Below are 21,144 nucleotides of genomic sequence, written 5' to 3' on the forward strand. Positions count from 1 at the left end.
AATAATTTAATTTAAAACGCCTTCACATTTGATTAACGTACGGTAAATGTTCAACACGTTGGTGGCGCTTTAAAACCTCAGGTGTCTATGCAAATTAACTGGATAATTTGCAACGCTCACAAGAACTTGCTGCGACAGATGGTAGAGAAGACAGGGAAGAATGGCAAGGGAGTTTTACGCCCTTGGTTTGAAACTAGCGTTGGTAATGTGCTTGTTTGCTACGAGAATATTGACCCAAGCCGCGGTAAGAAATGAGCTTAAGTGTTATTCGGTACGCCTACGATAACGTGATAGCCTTAAGCAATACATCGATGCTATTTTGAAACAAAATAGGACTGAATTGAATATTGAACTTATATTTGTGCATAACAACATGTATGAAACTATCGGTTGCAGAAAACAAAATCCCAATAATTATATCATGTAAACTTAGTAGGCGGTTGAAAGTAATTCCTGTGTTGTACAATTATGTCTTATGTATTATTTTTAGCATATTATAAGTACCTGCTGGCCGTTATGAATATTGGTCTCAGTATATGCATATATCATATAATTACAAGTATTAGTTTAATTTGTTTTCGATAAATGACAATTAATCTAGCTAATAATGTAGCTCATTTACAACGATGTTTCATGTTTCACCCGACAGCTTTTGCCAGAAGAAGCAAGACGTCTGAAAGAAACTATTTTACAACGTCAAGGCGACACGGCACAAGTGATCATTCCCCGCGACTGTAACCGGGAACTTAACAGAGAATCGGGATGTGTAACATCTCCAAACTGGCCTAGGAAATCAATTGATTTTACTGAATGTAGAGTAGGTGTAAAGACAGACGATAACGGAGAAAGGGTGTTATTGACGTTTAACAATTTTACGCTAGAAGGTGGACAAACATGTACACATAACAACTACGTAGAGGTGGGTTATACATTTGTTAGTTGCTGCTTATAACAAATCAACTTTGTTAGATTTGATCATTAGTCCTACTAGTTTTTTTAATCGCTGTTCAAGTTTTTTCAGAGTTATTCTCAAGCAGTGACATGAGGTGCGGCATATTAGTATTTTACACAAACTTTTTTATTTCCTTTCAAATAATGTTTACTATTTTTGAAAAATACTAGGCCTCTTATCTCATATTAAAACTAATAAAAGGTTCTTTTAACTGTCTGGCTATTCGTACGACGCAGTGTAGATCCTTTCAAACGCACTTGATCCATTGCGAAGTTGTCAGCAAGACTGACGATTTACGTCGACATAATTTCCGTTGCTTTGTATACAGTGTAACACACAAAACATTACTAATCAACATAAGTAGATTTGACGAAAATAGTAATGTGTTATCTTACAGTTAACTGATGCGAAATCCAGTCGCACGAGTAGGTTGTGTGGAACGCAGCATCCGTTCACCTGGCTCTCCGATTCAAATTACTTTCTGGTTGACTTAAGGGCGCCCTCTCAGAAGCAATTCAATCGTTTCAATGCAACATACACGCGATTCAAACCATCTCCCGTGAACGGTAAGATTACAAGTGTAAATAACTTCAAATACGATTGATCGGTTACGTAATAACATTATAGGAAGACAAGGTTCGCCTCGTGTTCCAGTCATTACGCAGGCTTAATATAAAACTTGCAAGAGCTGCCATTAACATTATCAAATAGATAAATTCTGCTGTAACCGATTTATACAATGTAAATGGTAATCAATTATAAACTGTCTACTTCTAGTTTCCTCAAGGACCACAATCCAGTTTGACTTTTTAATATAGTACGTTGTCTAGTTCGTATTTTTAATATCATAGGTTATCTAGTTCGTATTTTTAATATCATACGTTATCTAGTTCGTATTTTTAATATAGCACGTTATCCAGTTCACCTTTAGTACATTATGATAGTACATTGCATAGCCTCCAGAAACTTTCATAGTTCTCTACACGTCGGGCAACTAGGCCTAAGTAACCATGGACCCATCGATACACCATGGACCCATCGATACACCATGGACCCATCGATACACCATGGACACATAGATACACCATGGACACATAGATACACCATGGACACATAGATACACCAGGAACCCACAGATACACCAGGAACCCACAGATACACCAGGGACCCACAGATACACCAGGGACCCACATATACACCAGGGACACACAGATACACCATGGACACACAGATACACCATGGACACACAGATACACCATGGACACACAGATACACCATGGACACACAGATACACCATGGACACACAGATACACCATGGACACACAGATACACCATGGACACACAGATACACCATGGACACACAGATACACCATGGACACACAGATACACCAGGGACACACAGATACACCAGGGACACACAGATACACCAGGGACACACAGATACACCAGGGACACACAGATACACCAGGGACCCATATATACACCAGGGACCCACAGATATTGGCCTACCATGAACTCATAGATCTACCATGGACCCATAGATACATCATGGACCCATAGATACATCATGGACCCATAGATACATCATGGACCCATAGATACATCATGGACCCATAGATACATCATGGACCCATAGATACATCATGGACCCATAGATTCATCATGGACCCATAGATTCATCATGGACCCATAGATTCATCATGGACCCATAGATTCATCATGGACCCATAGATACACCATGGACCCATAGATACACCATGGACCGATAGATACACCATGGACCGATAGATATAGGCCTACCATGGACCCATAGATACACCATGGACCCATAGATACACTATGGACCCATAGATTCACCATGGACCCATAGATACACCATGGACCCATAGATGTTGTCACATTAAATAATCTTCTGGTATGTTTTAGTTTGCAGCAAAGTATTCACGGCAGACGTTGGTAGTTTCAACATTACCACTGCAGGTTATTTAACGTACCAGGATACCATATCATTCAGGCCATCAACAACAACCAAATGTGAACTTTTTTTCACCACTCAACCAAACAAACGCATTTCTGTGATGTTGAAACGTCTTTTGGTTGAAGAATGTACAAAACCTCTTGTTGTGAGTACAATTTAACCTTTAAAAAAATTGTTATCACTAAAATACTTACATGGTTTCAGATTGGTTCGATGCCAACTGTGTGGAAAACTACGAATTCTGTTCTTTATGGCGCGCTAAGCTCTGGTGCGCCAAACTGTCATTTATTCGGAAATAAAGATTCGGATATTTGCCGATAAATGAATTGTGTGGGCCATATAGTGCTTCTTACTTACAAACTGTATGACATGTGCTTTTAATCTGTTTTAGTTAACGGTCCTTATTTTTTTAAACAATCAATAGTTGCACGCAGACTGCTCGTTAACCCTTAAAAAGGCTTAAATATCCACTTATGATAATTTCATTTTGCTTTCATAGATAACCGATTTATTGACGCACCGTCGAGAGCAACTATGTGGCGACCACACATTCGTATCTTCGACGTCTGACAGCAATCAGGTTTTGGTTGAATATACCGTCGACAGTCGTCACAATTTACAAATGTACATGCAATACAACACTCTAGAACGGCCACAATGTACGTACATATGTGCAGAAGCTATATCGTTCATCTCTATATTAATATATAATTACATTTGTTTCAAGTGACGTCAACACAGCATGACGTGATCAACACATCATGACGTGATCAACACATCATGACGTGATCAACACATCATGACGTGATCAACATGCATGACGTGATCAACATGCATGACGTGATCAACATGCATGACGTGATCAACATGCATGACGTGATCAACATGCATGACGTGATCAACATGCATGACGTGATCAACATGCATGACGTGATCAACATGCATGACGTGATCAACATGCATGACGTGATCAACATGCATGACGTGATCAACATGCATGACGTGATCAACATGCATGACGTGATCAACATGTCGGGACTAACACGACGTGACCTAACACGACGTGACCTATACGACATTTTAATACACATACCAAAAAAGAGTAAAACAAATTTAAATAAGATGAAGGGACCTCCAGGAAACCCCAAGGAGCTTGTGATAGGAGGCCCACAAAAAAGCAGTTACATTAAGATAATAAATAAATAGCCCGTATGTATATTAATATACATTTAATTTACATTAACAGCTTGCAGTGAGTCTATTGTTGGATTAGGAGAAACCATTCAAAAGTATGAATTTACATCTCCCAACTATCCTCAACCTTATCCCAGCAACTTGGACTGCCAGATTATCTTACGGACATCTCCTGGCAACGTGATTTTCCTCAATTTTACGGATTTCGTGTTTGAACCGCCATTACTAGTTTCTGGAAAGAAGGTCTGCGTACACGACTTTGTTGAGGTACAGTATAATATAGGCCTATAGAATATTGAAAGAATATGCGTCAAAACATAGCAACTTGACTTATGAACAACCGTTTTTCTGCTGTAATGTGGTCAGAATTAACCTAGTTAATGGAATGGAGTGGACCTTGTATAATTCCAATCTTTACTATGAAATTCTTGAGCTAAATGTTCTAGTATGTTTTTGTTTTGTTTCAGATTCGTGACGTAAGCACCAATAGACTGTATCGTCTCTGTGACAGTTACCACAAATTCACCTGGACCTCTGATAGCAATGAAGTTGTCCTAACTTGCAAAACTAATGACATCTTTGACTACACTGGTTTCAAAGCAACTGCAATGGCCCTTCCGAGACAACCTAATCCAGGTCTGAGTTATTTATTATTTTATTTATAGACGAGTCGTCTTGAGATAGCGTCGGGCGTAGTGTTTAGGTTGTCGGGAGAACATTAAACATGTTTTATTTCCTCCCGAGAGACGATTCGTCGGGCCTCGTCGTACGACGCTGTCCGAGTTAGCCTTAAGCTAACCTTCCATAAAGTAGATACCATTTGGAATTTGCTTATGATACTAAGAATATAGACTTAATTTTCCATTTCAGATTGTATGTCAATAACGACAACGAACCCATTTGTACTGACGTCATTCAATTACCCATTGCCTTACCCTTCCGACTCCAATTGTGAGATGATCATTCTACGTCAGCTTCCAGGGCATTACATCACGCTAGACTTCAGTGATTTCCAACTTGAGGGAGGTGATTGTGACAGTGATTATTTAGAGGTAGGTTATCCGGTGCCCTCGGGTTTTTACCAAATACTAACGAGTACAACCAAAGTAACCGAATTCCCGAACTCCTGTACAAAATAATCTACCGGTATGGTTTAGGCCAAACGACAAAATGTACGAGCTCACAGAAGTAGCTTGAAAGAACTCGGTTAACGAATTCTAACGAGTGCACCCGAATGAACCGAAGTATCTAACGACCTTTTTCACGCTTCTCTCACAGTTAACAACTTTAGCATCCAATACGTCTGCAAGATATTGTGGAACTCTCAATCCTTTTAGTTGGACATCGGATGCAAATGAGGTGAAAGTTCACTTTCAAAGCAGTTCTTGGATTGAATTAACGGGCTTCAAGGCGGAAAGTTCGGTGCTGCCTCGTCCGATTCGTACGCCAGAAAATGCAGGTAAGTATTCCTTTAAAGCAATGTTCCTTTTCCCTCAATTTATAAATAAATTGCGGCATGAGGGGTAATTCTTGTAAGTTAACATTGTTGGTTCTCATTACCTAGATTGTAATGCAGTACTGCGCGCAAAGTCTAGTCGTATTCAACTTCCGGTGAATCCTGATTTGCCGCCGTTCAAAGGATCCGATTGTCTCATCGTCATCCACGTTGATCCACAAGAGAAGATTCTCCTTCACTTCGTCGACTTCAAGGTTTCAAATTTAAATTCGGATCTGGACTATGTTGAGGTAGGTTTAAAATATATTTGCTTCAATCTACATAATATTATAAACGCACACGAAAATATTAATAATGGTATACCTTCGATGGAAATCCGAAACATAGACTATAAGGGTAAAATGCATTTGGATGGAATTATGACATGTCGAGCCCCGTCATAATACATGTATTTTGACGACGTTATTTTTCAGAAGGTTCGTTTCGCCCTTCTATGCTGCTCGTATTCCTATAATTACAAACTTACATTTTATCTCCTGTTAGGTACGTGACATTACCGTATCGGACAACGAACATCGTTCCCGTTATACTGGACATTTGGATCCGTTTACGTGGACAAGTGCAAGGAATGAGATTGCTATCCTCATCCACGATGAAAACGTCATCACTTCCGTTGCTTTCACTGCAGACTATGAGGCGTTACCTAGGTCAACAGAGGGTAAGAATCTTGAGGATTTCTCGATTGACGATTTTTAAAACGCGTAAAATGTTTCAGTAGGCTATTACGGAGCTATTGACTTGCGATGATCTACAGGTCCCATGATTAGTTAAGCTATGATTGTGCGCATGCTAGAGAATCGGTTTCACCCAACCTCGACACTGTAGTTTTGACCGATTTTGTCTCCGGTTGACCAGTAACTCTGAGCGTGAAACTTTCCGACTCAATAGCTGCGCAGTGGTACATCGTGAAATCAATGTTTGTGTTGCGCATATCCCGAAAAATGACATCGGCAGTTTTTGGGTTTTTTTAGCTTTCATTGTTCTTGTGTGTGCAGAACGACCTTTAGACAGGATAGCTTTGTAGAAAAGTAGTAAAAAATTGTTTTTATTTCATATAGGATGCGAACGTGTACTGACGTCGGACACTGGAGAAATAAACTGGCCGGCAGACTTCCAAACAGCAACCAGTGATTGTGACGTCACAATTCGAACAGATCCTACCAACGTGATTATTGTGAAATTCAAAGAGTTTAGAATGGATGGCGAATTCGATTGTTTTTCTCATTCCTTGAAGGTAGGCCTAAGTGATGCGTTTCATTGCCCATACGACGCTACTTCTGAAGCTAACCTGGGCGATTTTGAAGTCATTAAAACCCTGGACCTACAGTACTTAAACTGATATATTGATTTGTCCGATCCACCAAGTAAATCCGTGGAATAATTTTCTTTTTATTAAAAGATTGAAGATAGAACAACGAAACGAACTGATCTGTTTTGCTCAACTCTATGGGAGTTTTCATGGATGAGTGAATCCAATGAAATCAATCTTGCATTCAAACATAAAAATGTGATCAAAGCAACTGTAAGAGCAAGTTACCGAGTCGTACCGCGCCCTCCTGTTTCGGGTATGTTTATATTTAGAATATTTAAATTGGTATTGAATGAATATATATTTTCCTGGAAAGGGGTTCCTAGGTCTTTCATTTTGTTTACATAGAATTAAGTTGATGCCGAAGAGTTTTTAAAGTATATATTGTCCTGTATGTTTGGATTATTAAACAATATAGTGCCCTCTATGATTGGGTCACGCTTTTATAAAATCTCCGATATATAAAGATGTATTGTCCCCCAAAAGCATGAAAAATGAAGATGAATTAAAAATCAGACTTTTAATGTTATTTTGTATAGTTTTAATAAAGTTATCACTTCCGTAGAAAAAAAACCGAGAAAAAAAAATAATGTTTTAACTTTTTTTAAATGACAAAAATAAATGGTTAAATTCAACAAAAAAAACCATTAGCTGGCAGCAAATTTGACCATTTTTTGCTTTAAATTACAGGTTTTTTTTAGGTAAATACATTTTTTTTCGATCTAATTTTTGGTCAAAGTGGATAACTATTATGTTATTTTAAAATGGCACATTCAACAAAAATTGTATTTTTTTAAATTTAATTTGGGAATTTGTTTTGTAGGAATAATTAGGTTCATCTTTACAACGAATGTGTACTCGGTTTATGATGAATTCATTTCCCGAGGCTAGTAATATAATTAGAATGGTTGGGCGGAAAGGTTGATCTACAGTGGAATGTTGTAGGACCCTGGGACGTCGGTGTAGCGACACTGCAAAACACAGTTTATATGTTTTATTAGCCCCTTGCATTAGCTAATTTATTTGTGTGGGTTGATAAAATTATGCGCTTCATTTATACTACAATGAATAATTATTGGGTTTTAAACTTTTAGCCTTCAACCAGTTCTTCTCAAGCCCACAAGAAGTACTATCATCACTAGAGCACAACAGGGATGACATAATCAATAAGAACTGTACTATTCTAGTACAAGTGCATCCGGAGCATAGGATAGTATTCAACGTCACCGATTTCCTGATCGGAAACAAACAGAAAGAGAATAAGCCACAACTGCACTGCAAAGATGAGTTCGTAGAGGTAGGCCTACTAATAATTATATATAATATAAACAATCTCTGTTCTGGAGGTCCAGTTATATAAGTTAATGATGGGAATTCACAGTGGTGTTAAATATGAATGTCTTAAGCTCTGTCACCGCCAACTTTATGTTGCAAAAAATGTGAAGTGCCCATAATATGGACATGATGATGTCATATCACTACCATAATTGGGCAGATCACGGTTTTTTTTGTCAAATTAGCTTGATAGTGTAGAACATAAACGTGTGTCTAGCGACATTAAACATCCCGAGTATTACCGCTCGTGTATCTGGTAGAATCGATGTAATAACAACGGTTGGATACAGAAGCCTAATTACCTTTGGACACATCTCATTACACAGTAATTGCAATGTTCAACATGTATACGGTAACGTGTAAAGGGACCACTTGTAGTTAGTTTCTCTTTTAACATCCACCTATTTTGTGATTTACTTTTGTTAAATAAATCTGAACTTGATTGATTACACATAAGTTACTATGCTCTAATAATGATTGCTTTTAATTTCAGTTTAAAGATCTGACAAGCGGTCGCACCCACGTGTATTGTGGAGAATTTGACATTTTCAGTTTAAGTTCCGACTCAAACCTGATGAGTATTACGTTCCGAATAAACAAATATCCGACGTACAGTATATTCAGAGCTCGTTACAGGTCTTTGCCCAAGATAGAAGGTAAAACAATGTATTCATTGACTGTCGATCATAAAAACTAAATATTCTTTATAGCATCATCCTCAGAATATTCATAAGTAGTGTTCATGTGCAGAACAAATTACAATACACTACGCAGAATTACCGATACGAATACGAATCATTTTTATTGCAATTTAAAATCATAAATTGAAGTTTAACAATCATAGAATATTGAACACAAAGATCAAATAGAAGCAAAAAGTAGATTACATAACACAAACACTAAACTGAAGTGTCGACTTCCTAACGAAACATTCTAATCTCATCTTTTTATTTTTCACTTGGAAAAGAAAATTCTCCGAATTAAAAGCGTTTTACTTACCGCAATGAAAGTCTTGTTAAGCTGTCAATTTAACTTCCTCAATTATGGTTTAAGTTATTTTCCTAGTATTTTATTACTTCCGCAGAGGATAGGTACTTAAATACTTTGATTTCCTACCAAACGTAAATACGTAATAGTATATTATATATTTTATAAGTAATAACTCTATGTATTTTTTAGGATGCAATCACATTTACCTGGATATTAGTGGCACGATCTCTACTCCCAACTTTCCACAACCGTATTCCGGAAAGGGCAAGTGTCAACATATAATCTCGACTAAACCCGGAAGTTTGCTCAATCTGAGATTTGAAGTATTTGATTTGGCTCCGGAACACTGCAACGATTTTGTAAAGGTAATTGTAGGCGAGTCCCACTATAATCGTGATATGGTAAAAATTCGTTTAGGAATCGTTCAATTCTTTTGGAATACAGTTTTTTCCAAATCAAACCCAAGCCTTTAGGGGTATACTTTTGTCAAATCCAAAACGTTTGGAGTATAGTTTTGTTCCATTTACTCCAAGCCTTTTTGAGTATAGTTTTGTTTCTAAGTATAATCCAAACATTTTGCATGTTTTGTTGACCAAGAATCAAATCCATACTTTGATTTGTTTTGTCCTTTTTAATTTTGTGTCTAGAGAACACAATTGCACATAACACGATGTACATAATTTTGCATGTTTCATCATTTTGCATTACAAATCAAATCCATAATTGGTGATTTGCTTTGTCTTTATAATTTTGATGGTATAACAATGTGTCTTTAGTTGGAGACCACGTTACTTTATTCGAAATACACATAACACGATGTTTCCCAATTCTGCGTGTTTTAGGTTATTGATATGGGTACGGATAGAATGACGAAGATCTGTGGCTCGTATCCGCTATTCTCATGGACGTCTGATTCAAATGAAGTTTTAGTGGAGATCAATCTTTCTGAAAACAAAGATGGCTATAAAGGCGTAAAAGTAACATACGAGCGTATACAACGATCACTAATTGACGGTAATTAAAGTTTTCTTGCCCTATAAATATGGCTGACCGATCGACATCATACCTTAAGACAATTTACCTCTTGCGAATGAGGGTACGTTTATTGTAAATACATAATATAATCATGGGGTCATTATCAAGTCCAATGAGTAAAATTTAAAACAACAACTGATGGAGTCGAAACGTCGTTCTTTTTTAAGCGTTATTTTTATATTATGAATTTACCTCTTCTCACACTAAAAATAGAGAGTATGGCCAGTATTTATTTAGCGTATTCAAAGGCAATTTCAAGAGTGAAAGTCACTCGTCAAAAGAGTGACTAAATTTTACTCCTAAAGAAGTTGTGAAAGAGGACATTGCAGTGTATCCACTCTAAAAAGTCATGTATATAAATGATCAAATCCTAAAGAGTTAAATCCACTCTATAAATTGTTTGTTAATATTCTTTTAAAATAAAAATATCAAATAGTTTGGCTTACTATTTCGTTACATTTCACAACTGTTCATACACCTCGAATATAACCTAATAATTTGCTTTTAATTGTTAATCCTAGAGTGTTACGTTCAACTTTTTGATCCAACGGTACCAATCCAAGTTCCCGGAGACTTTGTTGTTAAAGATCCCGAGCATGCGTACTGCCAGTTCTACCTTCACGCCGACCCAGACTATAGTATACGATTGACGGTAGAAGAATTCGAAGAAGTTACAAATTGTTCAGACAGTGGAATTGTGGTAAGCTGAATTTTTAAATTCATAAAAGATCAAAAGTCAATCACATGACCACCAGATTTGAAGTTCTACATTTTATAAACCGAATAATTCTATCTCCATTTGTAAATTGTGTAATTACAGATTACAGATATAGCTACAGCAAGAACAAACGAATACTGCCAAATCGCTCATACGTTTTCCTGGTCAGCGGAGACTAACGAACTTCACATAGGTTTGTTTGCACGAAAAGACAGACTGCCAAAATTTCTAGCCAGATGGACACTTACACCAAGGGTAGCTGAAACAAGTACGTGAAAACGTGTTTTCTACTAGTTTGAATGTTTTCAAATTGGGCCTACAAGAATTGCCAAATTGGGCCGGGTCGAGTTTTTAGTTGGGCATGGGCCGAGGACAATTATTAAAGGGGTGAAAAAGGTCTATAAACACGATATATAAACTTAAACTTAAATTCTGTAGAAAAAGATAATGTATTTCTGATCTAATAATTGTTTTTTTTTTTCAATTTAAAAATTATTTTTCTTTTAGTTGCAACTGACGAGCCGCCGTACTTGGTTCACATGTTTTCAGAAGTAGATATTTTTCCAATTCCCGTTAAATTGATAATTTATACTGTGCCAAATAGGAGGATTTTAGTCATAATTGCAGTGTTCATTGTTCCACATGAAAGATGCGAGATATATCCACTAACAGTAAGTTATTTTAAATGAGATTTGATTATTATTGATGGTATTTTATTCATTAGATAATTGTTCACTTCCGTATTTCACAGAACCACAATTATCCATGTTTCAACGTGGCCCATCTTTGGTTGGAAACATCCACTAATTACTAGGCCTCGCCTAACCTCTTCCTAAAGCCCCGTCTACACTATAGAACTAGTTTGACAAAAAAAGTGTAATGTGTCCAAATATGGTAGTGATATGTCCAAACATGGTAGTGATATGTCCAAACATGGTAGTGATATGTCCAAACATGGTAGTGATATGTCCAAACATGGTAGTGATATGTCCAAACATGGTAGTGATATGACACCATGTTGATATATGGGCACATCACATGTTTTGATGGTGCAGACAGGGCTTAAGATCATTACTCTCTCGGAAGATGAGACACGAATGCTTGATGGCCTCAAGACCTCATCGCGATGTCACTCCCCTCTGTCGAATCTGCTCTACTATAAGTAGCATGACTATTTCAATAATAATTATTGTAAATTAAAATGTTTCTAAAACGAGTCTTGAACCAGCCATGCACTTTGACCCAGGTTGATAGCGACGACCAATAGAAACCGTTACAATTTATAGAGACTGTTTTGTAATTGTAATTTAATAATTACGTTTTAATAATAATAATAATAATGTTTTGACAGATTACTGATTCTTCGTCATCGCGAAGTGATAACTATTGTGAAATCTCCCGAAGACATTCATGGGTTGCTGATAGTAACGAAGTAGTCATAGATTTTCACCGATTTCAAGATTTTCATTTCTACGGAGGCTTCTACTCATTACCAAAAGCACCAGAGTCTGGTAAGATATGATGGAAGTTGAATATAATATGCACTTGCGTTACATGGCATGACCTCATTCAGATGAGTAGAAAATTGAAATGGCTACTATCTGGCTTTAGTGAAGATCACAACTGTAGCAGTTTCATTTTAATTAATAGTATCTTTCTTTTAGAATGCAACAAAATGTTATTTGAATCCGATTCTGAATTTGAATCAACGAATTATCCGGAATTCTACCCGAGCAACATGAAATGCGATATACTGCTTCACACTAGTAAAGAGCTGCGCATACAAGTTGTGTTTAACGTGTTTTGGCTTGAGGAACCAAGCGGTGACCTGTGCCATGATATACTCTTTGTAAGCATGAATTATTAACATAGTCTAGGCATGGAGGTATACCTCCATGGTCTAGGAAACATTTACTAGGCTAGCACCAGACACGTTGTTCTTAAGTCTCTATGTACTGTATTTTCCAAGTTTACGTATGTGCCAAAATATTTGTATCTTTTTAGCAATATTTTTAATCCGTCTATAACTATTTGTATTTTCTATCTTTACTTCCGCTTTCATAAATAAATCACATAAATATAATGTTACAACACACAATTATTTTTGCAGATATTAGATACAACTACTGGTAAAAATGAAACTATTTGTGGGCGTCTTGATCCCTTCTCGTGGACCTCTGAAGGAAATTCACTTATGCTAAAGATACGCACAGACGACACCGTCAATCGGATTGGTTATCACGCTGATTATACGTTTGTGGAGAGACCAATAGAGGCCGAATGTAAGCTACATAAAATTTAAATTAATTTATATGTCCCACCCGAGAATTGCTTGCGAGTTTTAGCAATGTACTTCATGAATGTATGACAAAGTACGAAGGATGAAGTAGAGTAGAGCAACACCCTGACGCAAAGCTACTCCACAATAGAAGTTACAAACAATTATGACAATCCTGTGTATGCAAAATAAACAATAATCAGAATAAATTATGACGATTCGATTTCAAATTTTGTAAAATAGATCAGTTTTAATGACGTCATAGGTCGTAAGTTGTCGCAAAATCTAAATTTCCTATTTCCTGAATTTATTTGTCAAATAAAAAATATCAGAAATTTTCTTTATGTACACTACATTATCATATTGACCAGTCGTATCATATTACACACATAAAAAGACACACATAAAAAAAAATTTCAATTTATTTTCAGATTGTAACCAAAGTTACTTTGATCCAAGCGGTAATTTTGCTTCACCGAATATCGCGGAGAATCGCCAAGAGTACCGCAACAACGTGCTGTGTCGCTACTTTATAAGCGGCAGACCGGACGAACGGATATTCATCGACTTTCATTTCTTCGATGTCGAATTGCAAATGCCTTGCGAAAAAGATTACTTGTTGGTAAGATAATGAATAGGTTTCTAAATATCTCAGGCTCTTTAGTATCGGTTAGTGTAGACTATAGTCTTTAAAATTCGCTTTGGCCTAGGAAAATTACATTAGTGGTGTATCAACAACAATCTTGCACCAAAACTGACCCAAAATCAACTACCAATAATGATAAAGATTATCAGCCACTGTCGCACTCATTAAGAGGGCCCCTGTTTCGGGTCACCCTCTATAAATAAGGTGAAATAAATAAAATACAATCTATGAAATGAGTGAAATATTATTTTTATTCAGATTGAGGACATTGCTTCAGGCAAAACAAACCGAATCTGCGGGGAGCACGCCCACCTGTCGTGGGAGTCGGATAGCAACGAAGTTAATATAACATTTATTACGGACAACACTCAAGTGTTTGGCGGATTCAATGCTTCGTATAAAATGGAGACGAGACACCCAATTTCAAGTAAGACGCTTTGGACATTTTGTAGTATGTAAAATGAAGTGTAACGTAATGTTTACATTACTACTGTACATTACACAATCTCGGGATGTGCAAATTAGTTTCAACTGGTCTACATTTTTTTTGCCCGAGTTTAAGCCTGTTTTCCTGTCGACGTTATTCGACGCTATCGTCGTTGATCGTTAACAGTTCAACGACGATCGTTTGAAAACGACAACGACAGCCAGTACCTTTTCCTGTAAATCGTTAACATTTCAATGTTTACGTAGAAGATTGCCGATTTTTGTTAACGGTAGCGTCGAATAACGTCGACAGGAAAACAGGCTTTAGACTACAGGCTTAAAAACGGCTTCAATTGACATTCTTTTGAATCACTGATTTTACGTGTTTGATATTTTTACCTCATGTTACTAATCTATACCTTTCCCCAGTATGTGACCAGGATTTTCACAAACGAAGCGGTACGTTCACGTCGCCACGGTATCCGGCCAAGTACCCCAACGACCACGACTGCGTATTCACAATCATTGCGCCTACCGATCATGTCATAGTTGTGACCTTTGACCACTTTAATGTTGAAGATTCGACCGCGTGCACCGACGATTATGTTGAGGTATTTAGAGTGGTTCTTTGTTTTTTTTAGTATTTATTCACGTCATGTTTCCATTGATTGATCGTAGTTAATATTGTGGTCGTAGCTCTAAACAAGTTCGTTTGCCATTTCTGTTATTACTGATTACGAACCCCTCATCCAATCAAAAGGCTACCAGATGGGGGTCGACCGGCCGGTCAGTTTTATCGATCATTTGATGCACTTTTTGTATTGATTTTACATTTAAGCAGACGATATTTAATAATTTATAAAGGTATCTAGTGTTGGCATTGGAAGAAAGCAACGGTTTTGTGGTGAAAAACATGGGTTTGAATGGATATCTGCTAACAATCATGCCGTGTTGACGTTCCATAGTGATCATGTTGTAACAAAACCTGGCTTTTCTGCGTCATATCGAGTTCAAGAAATTGAAAACCCGTCAGGTATTACATTGTTTATTCTCCTTATATTCGTCTATTTATTTTTATTTATTTCAATCCAAGATAAATTTTAATACTGAAGCTACTTGTGGATTTTATATGTACTGTATATAATATGTTGTGCATGCAGTAGACTCCTTCTATTCAAGAGACACGCTTATTAAAGTGTGGTTCCCACTAGAACGTAACGTAACGCAGCGATGTATCGACGCAAAGTGCTGGATTGCGTAATCACAAGTGGGAATCGACGATGCAATGGTGCTGCAAACATCGTAAGTTTGATTTCAAACAGGAAAACACAGTGACTGGAAGGGCATTGTCTTACGTTGCGTAGATTGCGTTCTGTTGCGTCGCTAGTGGGGACCAAGCTTAAGGAGACACTTTCCCGTGAAACAATGTGTTTTATAACTTCTATTTGGGGATCCCCGGAAGACCCCTTAATAAATAATCTGTCCTTTAGTAAGAGTTCCACTTTATTATGTAATATATAAGATCTTAACATTTTCTTCGATGGCAGAATGTGGCGATACGAGACTAACTGGTACATCCGGGTCATTTACAAGTCCTGGTTTTCCAGAGGTTTATAGAAATAACATAGATTGCAAGTACACTATAATTACCGATCCGGACCGCATCATTATAATAATATTTGATACCTTACAACTTGAAGCTGATACGGAATGTCTGCATGATTACGTAGAGGTAAGAGAAAGTATAGTGCTAGGCCCCCCATTGTGTCGAATTAATGTTTGGCCTACATAGAAATCGATGGTTGTTTACCCGAATCAATTGTGTAATTCTAAAATGAAATAATTAATAATAGGCCTACTGTCTTAAGTTAAAGTAGGCACATGATCTAGATAGAATAGAAAGATGTTTTGAATATTATTTTAATATCGTGTAACATATTTTATCAGTTGATAAATTACCCAGAAACCAGTGGGGTACGACGTTGCAACGAAATTATATCTGGTAATGAAATCTGGACATCGACGAGTAACCACGTGATCGTGAACCTCCATACAGACACCAGCTTGGTGAACACCGGTTTCAGCGCAACGTACACTACGACCGTACAAGTATTCACCCCTACAAAAATAGCCCAAGTAACACGTACGTGGACTATTTTGTTGTTAAGCCAAGTTAATTGTTAAAACGATCCGGTACAACATTGTCTATTTAAAATGGTTTGTATTACGATCCGACACGGCGTGTGTCCTCTAACAATAGTACCTTATCTACCCTTAATAAATACGCCTATAAAATAGGTTTGCCACAGTACCTGTACAAAACAAAGCCTTCTGCAACCAGTTTCCCAGGCCCTTCGCACGGTAGCAATATTGTCGCTGTCATACCCGCCGGCGTCCAACAAAGGCCCCATTAATATGGCAGTTGAAAAATGGCTAAAAAACTAATTTACAATGTGTAATCAAAATCTTCTTTTTTCACTTTTAGTTGAGCCTTGTCATGATAAACAAGTCGGTGGTATGTTTGACATCATAACCAGTCCTGGATTCCCGGAAAGCTACCCAAGCCTAACCCAATGCCAAACACTGATCAGAGTACCAAAGAAACATAAAGTGGTTATAACGCTATTCTTTATGGATATCGAAGAGTACAAAAACTGTGAATGGGACTATGTACAGGTACGTACGTAAATAGAAAAATATATTGGCACACATGGCGTGCCATGCATATGCGTGAGCTGGAATCACTATCATCGGCAGTATCTACGCAAGCAGCGTTCATTTCATTTATTCAGTTAACACACTTTGTTCTTAATGGAGCATGCATATACAACATATGAGTTGATATATTCAACACTGGAGAGAAAATCATTGTTTTAAAATTTAATTCATTAGAATTAATCGTATCCTTACATTTTTAAAGAGAAACTATCCGTATCAACTTATGAGACAATTTGAGACAGTACAGTAGTAAGTTTGCACCATGGAGTGCAATATTCTTTCCATCAATCATATATACTAGATGGTACGCTCGCTTCGCTCGCGTACCATCTAGGTCGTGCCCACAGATGGTTCTCGAATACACAGTAATTTCAGCGTAACAAAACTGGCGATTTCAAATGTACGTACCGCAGGACTATAGGCCTATACATTGTCGTTTACAGAAACGAATAAATAGACACGATGATTTATGTAGTCAACTAAAATTAGCACCCTGGGAATTACTTCCGAAGGAGAAACTTATCACAAAATGAGTCCAAGTTTTTGATTTGGACTCATTTAAAGAAACCCAATTTGTGTTTTGTATGTAACATTAGGGTAGAGAGGGATGGGAAAGCGGATAGGTACAAAGAGGAACAATTTTTAAATATATTCTTTATCCACTCAGTAACGAAATATTTTTTTCATGTTTTATAGGCCTATAAATAATATACCTCTAAATAAATTTGCGATTTAATACTTTTTTTATTTTATTTATTTATTTATTTCTTTTAAATATTCATTGTACACTAATTTTCCCCGTGTATGGCAAGAGATTCCTAATTATATTAGAGAACATTCTTTATTTAGTTTAGTTAAAACTGTCACTGTCATAATCGATTGAAATATTAAAGTACCATGTCACGATACACCACTACGACGTTTATATTTGGTAATTATTAATTAATACAAACGTTGAGAAAGAACTGTCAGTATAAAGCTTATTTGTATATAATAATGTGTTTATATATCTAACAGTAGAGCCTATCCACAATCTCGCAAGTTTATTCTCAAAGGGCCCATATATTTACCTACCGTATGTGTTAAACCAAGGGCTCATAAATTTACCAACAGTACTTGTGTTAAACCAAACTCTGGCAGACTGAGAGATTGGGATGTTCCATTCATCGCAAATCAATAGATTTGTATAATCGTATATTAAATCTATCAAAATAGTATTTTTTAAAGAAAATCGGCCTGTCTTCAACATTATGATGGTGTACTCTAGCTGTTCAACCGGTTTTCAGCTATTAAAAACAATTATCGTAGGAGGAGATAGGAAAATGCGAAGCCTCCTCCCATTTTTGTGGCGGGTATTTTTCAAGACGGACATCCATTATACAGTGTATACCATGGTCGGAAAACACCCCTATTTGGGGCAAATCTTGGAACCTAAATTCGTTTTAACCGTCAATAACTTATTATCTAACTTAATTTAATTAGTAAACAGGGTTACATAAGGTGGTTAAAATCAGTACCGAAAGTACGAACCAACTTTATATACCATCGAGTAAAAATTATAGAAGTAAGGCGCGATTTACCGAATTTTGCCCTTACGTAAATTTATATATAGATGTGAATGGATGAGAAAACCATTATAACTTGACTATAATAAACGACACATTGCTAACAGGAATTATTTTTGACTTTTCAGTTTACAGATATCGAGACTGAACGTTCTAGTGAGAGGTTATGTGGTTTCATTCATGAGCCGCTTGTTTGGGAATCGGATTCAAATGAAGTGAGACTGTTTTTCCACACTGATGATATGCTTCAGCGCACCGGATTCTATGGAACCTTTCATGCCGTGGCTATAGAAGAATTACAACCGTTTATAAAACCATATTAATAGATATAATAAGTCTATTTAGCAGCAACTTCACGTTTCATTCCGTGTCTATAGGCAAATCGCAACAATATTTATTAATACAGTCATATTGTAAAGTACAGAACAAGTTATATAAAATTCATATTGTCTATTAATCATATTTTTTAAATCAACATATTCTACCATCATCACACAATGTATTTAAATTGGTTGAATAAATAAAATAATTTCAATAAAATGTTGTGATTTCTTTTGTTACTGTTGATTGTATGAATTGGACGAACATTTAAATTGGCTATATCATTTCATGCGTTTACCATGCCAAATGAATCTGTGACGATACACAAGACGGGTAGCATCCTATGAAGGTGACGTTAAAATAGTTGAAAGAATGCGTTTGGTTCTTTTACGAAAATGAATGCATTACTGTAGCAGTATTATCAATAGAACATTATTTATGTGACGATATAGAGGGCGCACTACACGTACTTACAAAACAATACTAGAACAAGCAGCATAAGTACCTGTAGTGCCGTACTACGGTAGTTACATAGATGGAGTAAACATCGTCTGTCAAATTAAGTAGTGTAATACTTTTTATTTATACGTATTTTTCAGACGTATTTCATTAATTATAGACATGTATGTGTGACGGTATAGAGGGCGCTCTACACGTACATACGAAAATGTTTAAGAGAGCTTGCTATATTGTATGAAGCATTGTATTGTAGTCGTCTGCACGAATTCTTAAAGTTGAACCGACAGCCTGTGTGTATATTTGTGGCGCAATTTAATACTGAAAAGTTAATTACAAAAATAATAATGCTGATTATGATAACTGCAATGATTTTGAGGCTTAATAAAAAAAATGTCATCCCTATTATAAGGGAGTGGAGATATGTGTTTTAACTCTACGGCCACACTCGTCTATAAAGGGGCAATGTGTTGGGTGTTGAAGGTGTCCTACTGGGGGTGCTACTGACGTCGATGGTTAGATACTTTTACAATATAATAATAACATGGTTCTCTTCATATAAAGTAGTTGATTTTCTAGCCATGACAACAGGGACATTTCAAAAGATGTAAGTTTGAGTATCAACTTCAGGAACTACTATCTATGGCACATGTCACACACAATGCAAACAGTAGGCCTAAATCAAATAAGATTCAAGCTGGAATAAAGTTCATGAATTCAAACTACTTGGTGCATATATCAACAGTAAATTAACATGCCACTCTCATCTAGATTATGTTTGTAGTAAGGCAAGCAAACTTCTTGGTCTTGTTTCAAGATGTAGTAAAGCAATGTCTTGGATGGCAATGCTAAATCTTTACAAAGCACTAATACTACCTGTTATTACCTCAATCAACTTGCTAAGGTTTGGAATGAGCTACATGAAGATATTAAAAATGTGAACTCTGTAGTCTCGTTTTAAAAAACTGTTAATTCCATGTAGCTTTATTTAAATGTAGTGTATTATTTAATTTTATAGTTAGTAAGTGTATCCTTGTTTCATTTTATTTCATTGTAATTGTTTTATTATCTGCTTTTGTTTTTTGCTTCTGTAATTGTTTTATTATTTGATTTGATGTCTGCTTTTTACATTTATTATTGTTGGTGTTTTCCTTTGAGCACGGTCTTACTGAAAAACAACTTTTAGTTGAGTTAAGTATCCGTGATTAAATAACGCTTATTATTATTATTATTATTATTATTATTATTACCCACACCAACTCGTACATACCTAATTTTTAATCCTACATTTTAACAGTAACGTGCACTGTATTTTCTTTATGATTTAAGCCGTAGGCCGCTTCTACATGTCACAATATTAGTAAGAAAACGTACACAGTAATCAGTTTTAATAATACTCTAATATTTCAAATGACCTAACTTCTGATTAATAATGAAATGATCCAAATGACCTACCAACCAATCATATGATGATCTGAGTTTTCTAGTTCCATTCTGGAACTAGAAAACTCAGATCTTGATATCTGAGTTTTCTAGATCTAGAAAAGTCAGATATCTGAGTTTTCTAGATCTAGAATAGTCAGATATCTGAGTTTTGAGTTTTCTAATTCCAAATGGAACAAGAAAACCCAGATCATCAAATGGGAATCATTCAAATACATTGGAAGGCTAAGACCAATACATTTTTAAATTCATCGTTTGTTATTT

General features: G+C 36.3%; 2 protein-coding genes across 2 annotated transcripts in view; one reads left to right on the forward strand and one right to left on the reverse strand.

Annotated features, from left to right (window-relative positions):
• Window positions 1–9,293, reverse strand: part of LOC140054031 (tumor protein p53-inducible protein 11-like) — a 68,962-nt gene extending 59,669 nt beyond the window's left edge. The window contains exon 1 of the mRNA XM_072098832.1: window positions 9,284–9,293. The gene's annotated coding sequence lies outside the window, so the exon portion shown is untranslated. The remainder of the gene's footprint in view (window positions 1–9,283) is intronic.
• Window positions 145–19,166, forward strand: LOC140054028 (cubilin-like). Its single transcript, XM_072098826.1, has 31 exons — window positions 145–244; window positions 650–919; window positions 1,350–1,518; window positions 2,879–3,075; window positions 3,430–3,589; window positions 4,177–4,391; window positions 4,592–4,760; window positions 4,995–5,176; window positions 5,403–5,583; window positions 5,689–5,870; window positions 6,124–6,298; window positions 6,699–6,874; window positions 7,040–7,205; window positions 8,044–8,246; window positions 8,778–8,940; window positions 9,464–9,639; window positions 10,117–10,288; window positions 10,831–11,009; window positions 11,130–11,295; window positions 11,535–11,698; window positions 12,379–12,538; window positions 12,692–12,876; window positions 13,138–13,309; window positions 13,737–13,927; window positions 14,210–14,378; window positions 14,807–14,988; window positions 15,242–15,410; window positions 15,925–16,109; window positions 16,325–16,520; window positions 16,863–17,053; window positions 18,789–19,166. The coding sequence occupies exons 1-31, from the start codon at window positions 161–163 to the stop codon at window positions 18,981–18,983; spliced, it is 5,544 nt and encodes a 1,847-aa protein (XP_071954927.1). The 5' UTR covers window positions 145–160; the 3' UTR covers window positions 18,984–19,166.
• Window positions 19,167–21,144: the final 1,978 nt, after the last annotated feature.

Source organism: Antedon mediterranea, chromosome 7 (genome assembly GCF_964355755.1).
Source record: "Antedon mediterranea chromosome 7, ecAntMedi1.1, whole genome shotgun sequence".
NCBI lineage: Eukaryota > Metazoa > Echinodermata > Crinoidea > Comatulida > Antedonidae > Antedon > Antedon mediterranea.

Excerpts from the sequence above, each read along its gene's own strand:
- LOC140054028 (XM_072098826.1), top strand. The coding sequence starts at position 161 with ATGGCAAGGGAGTTTTACGCCCTTGGTTTGAAACTAGCGTTGGTAATG. Across the intron at positions 5,871-6,123 it reads CGGATCTGGACTATGTTGAG|GTACGTGACATTACCGTATC; the intron begins GTAGGTTTAAAA and ends ATCTCCTGTTAG. Across the intron at positions 11,296-11,534 it reads ACCAAGGGTAGCTGAAACAA|TTGCAACTGACGAGCCGCCG; the intron begins GTACGTGAAAAC and ends TTTTTCTTTTAG.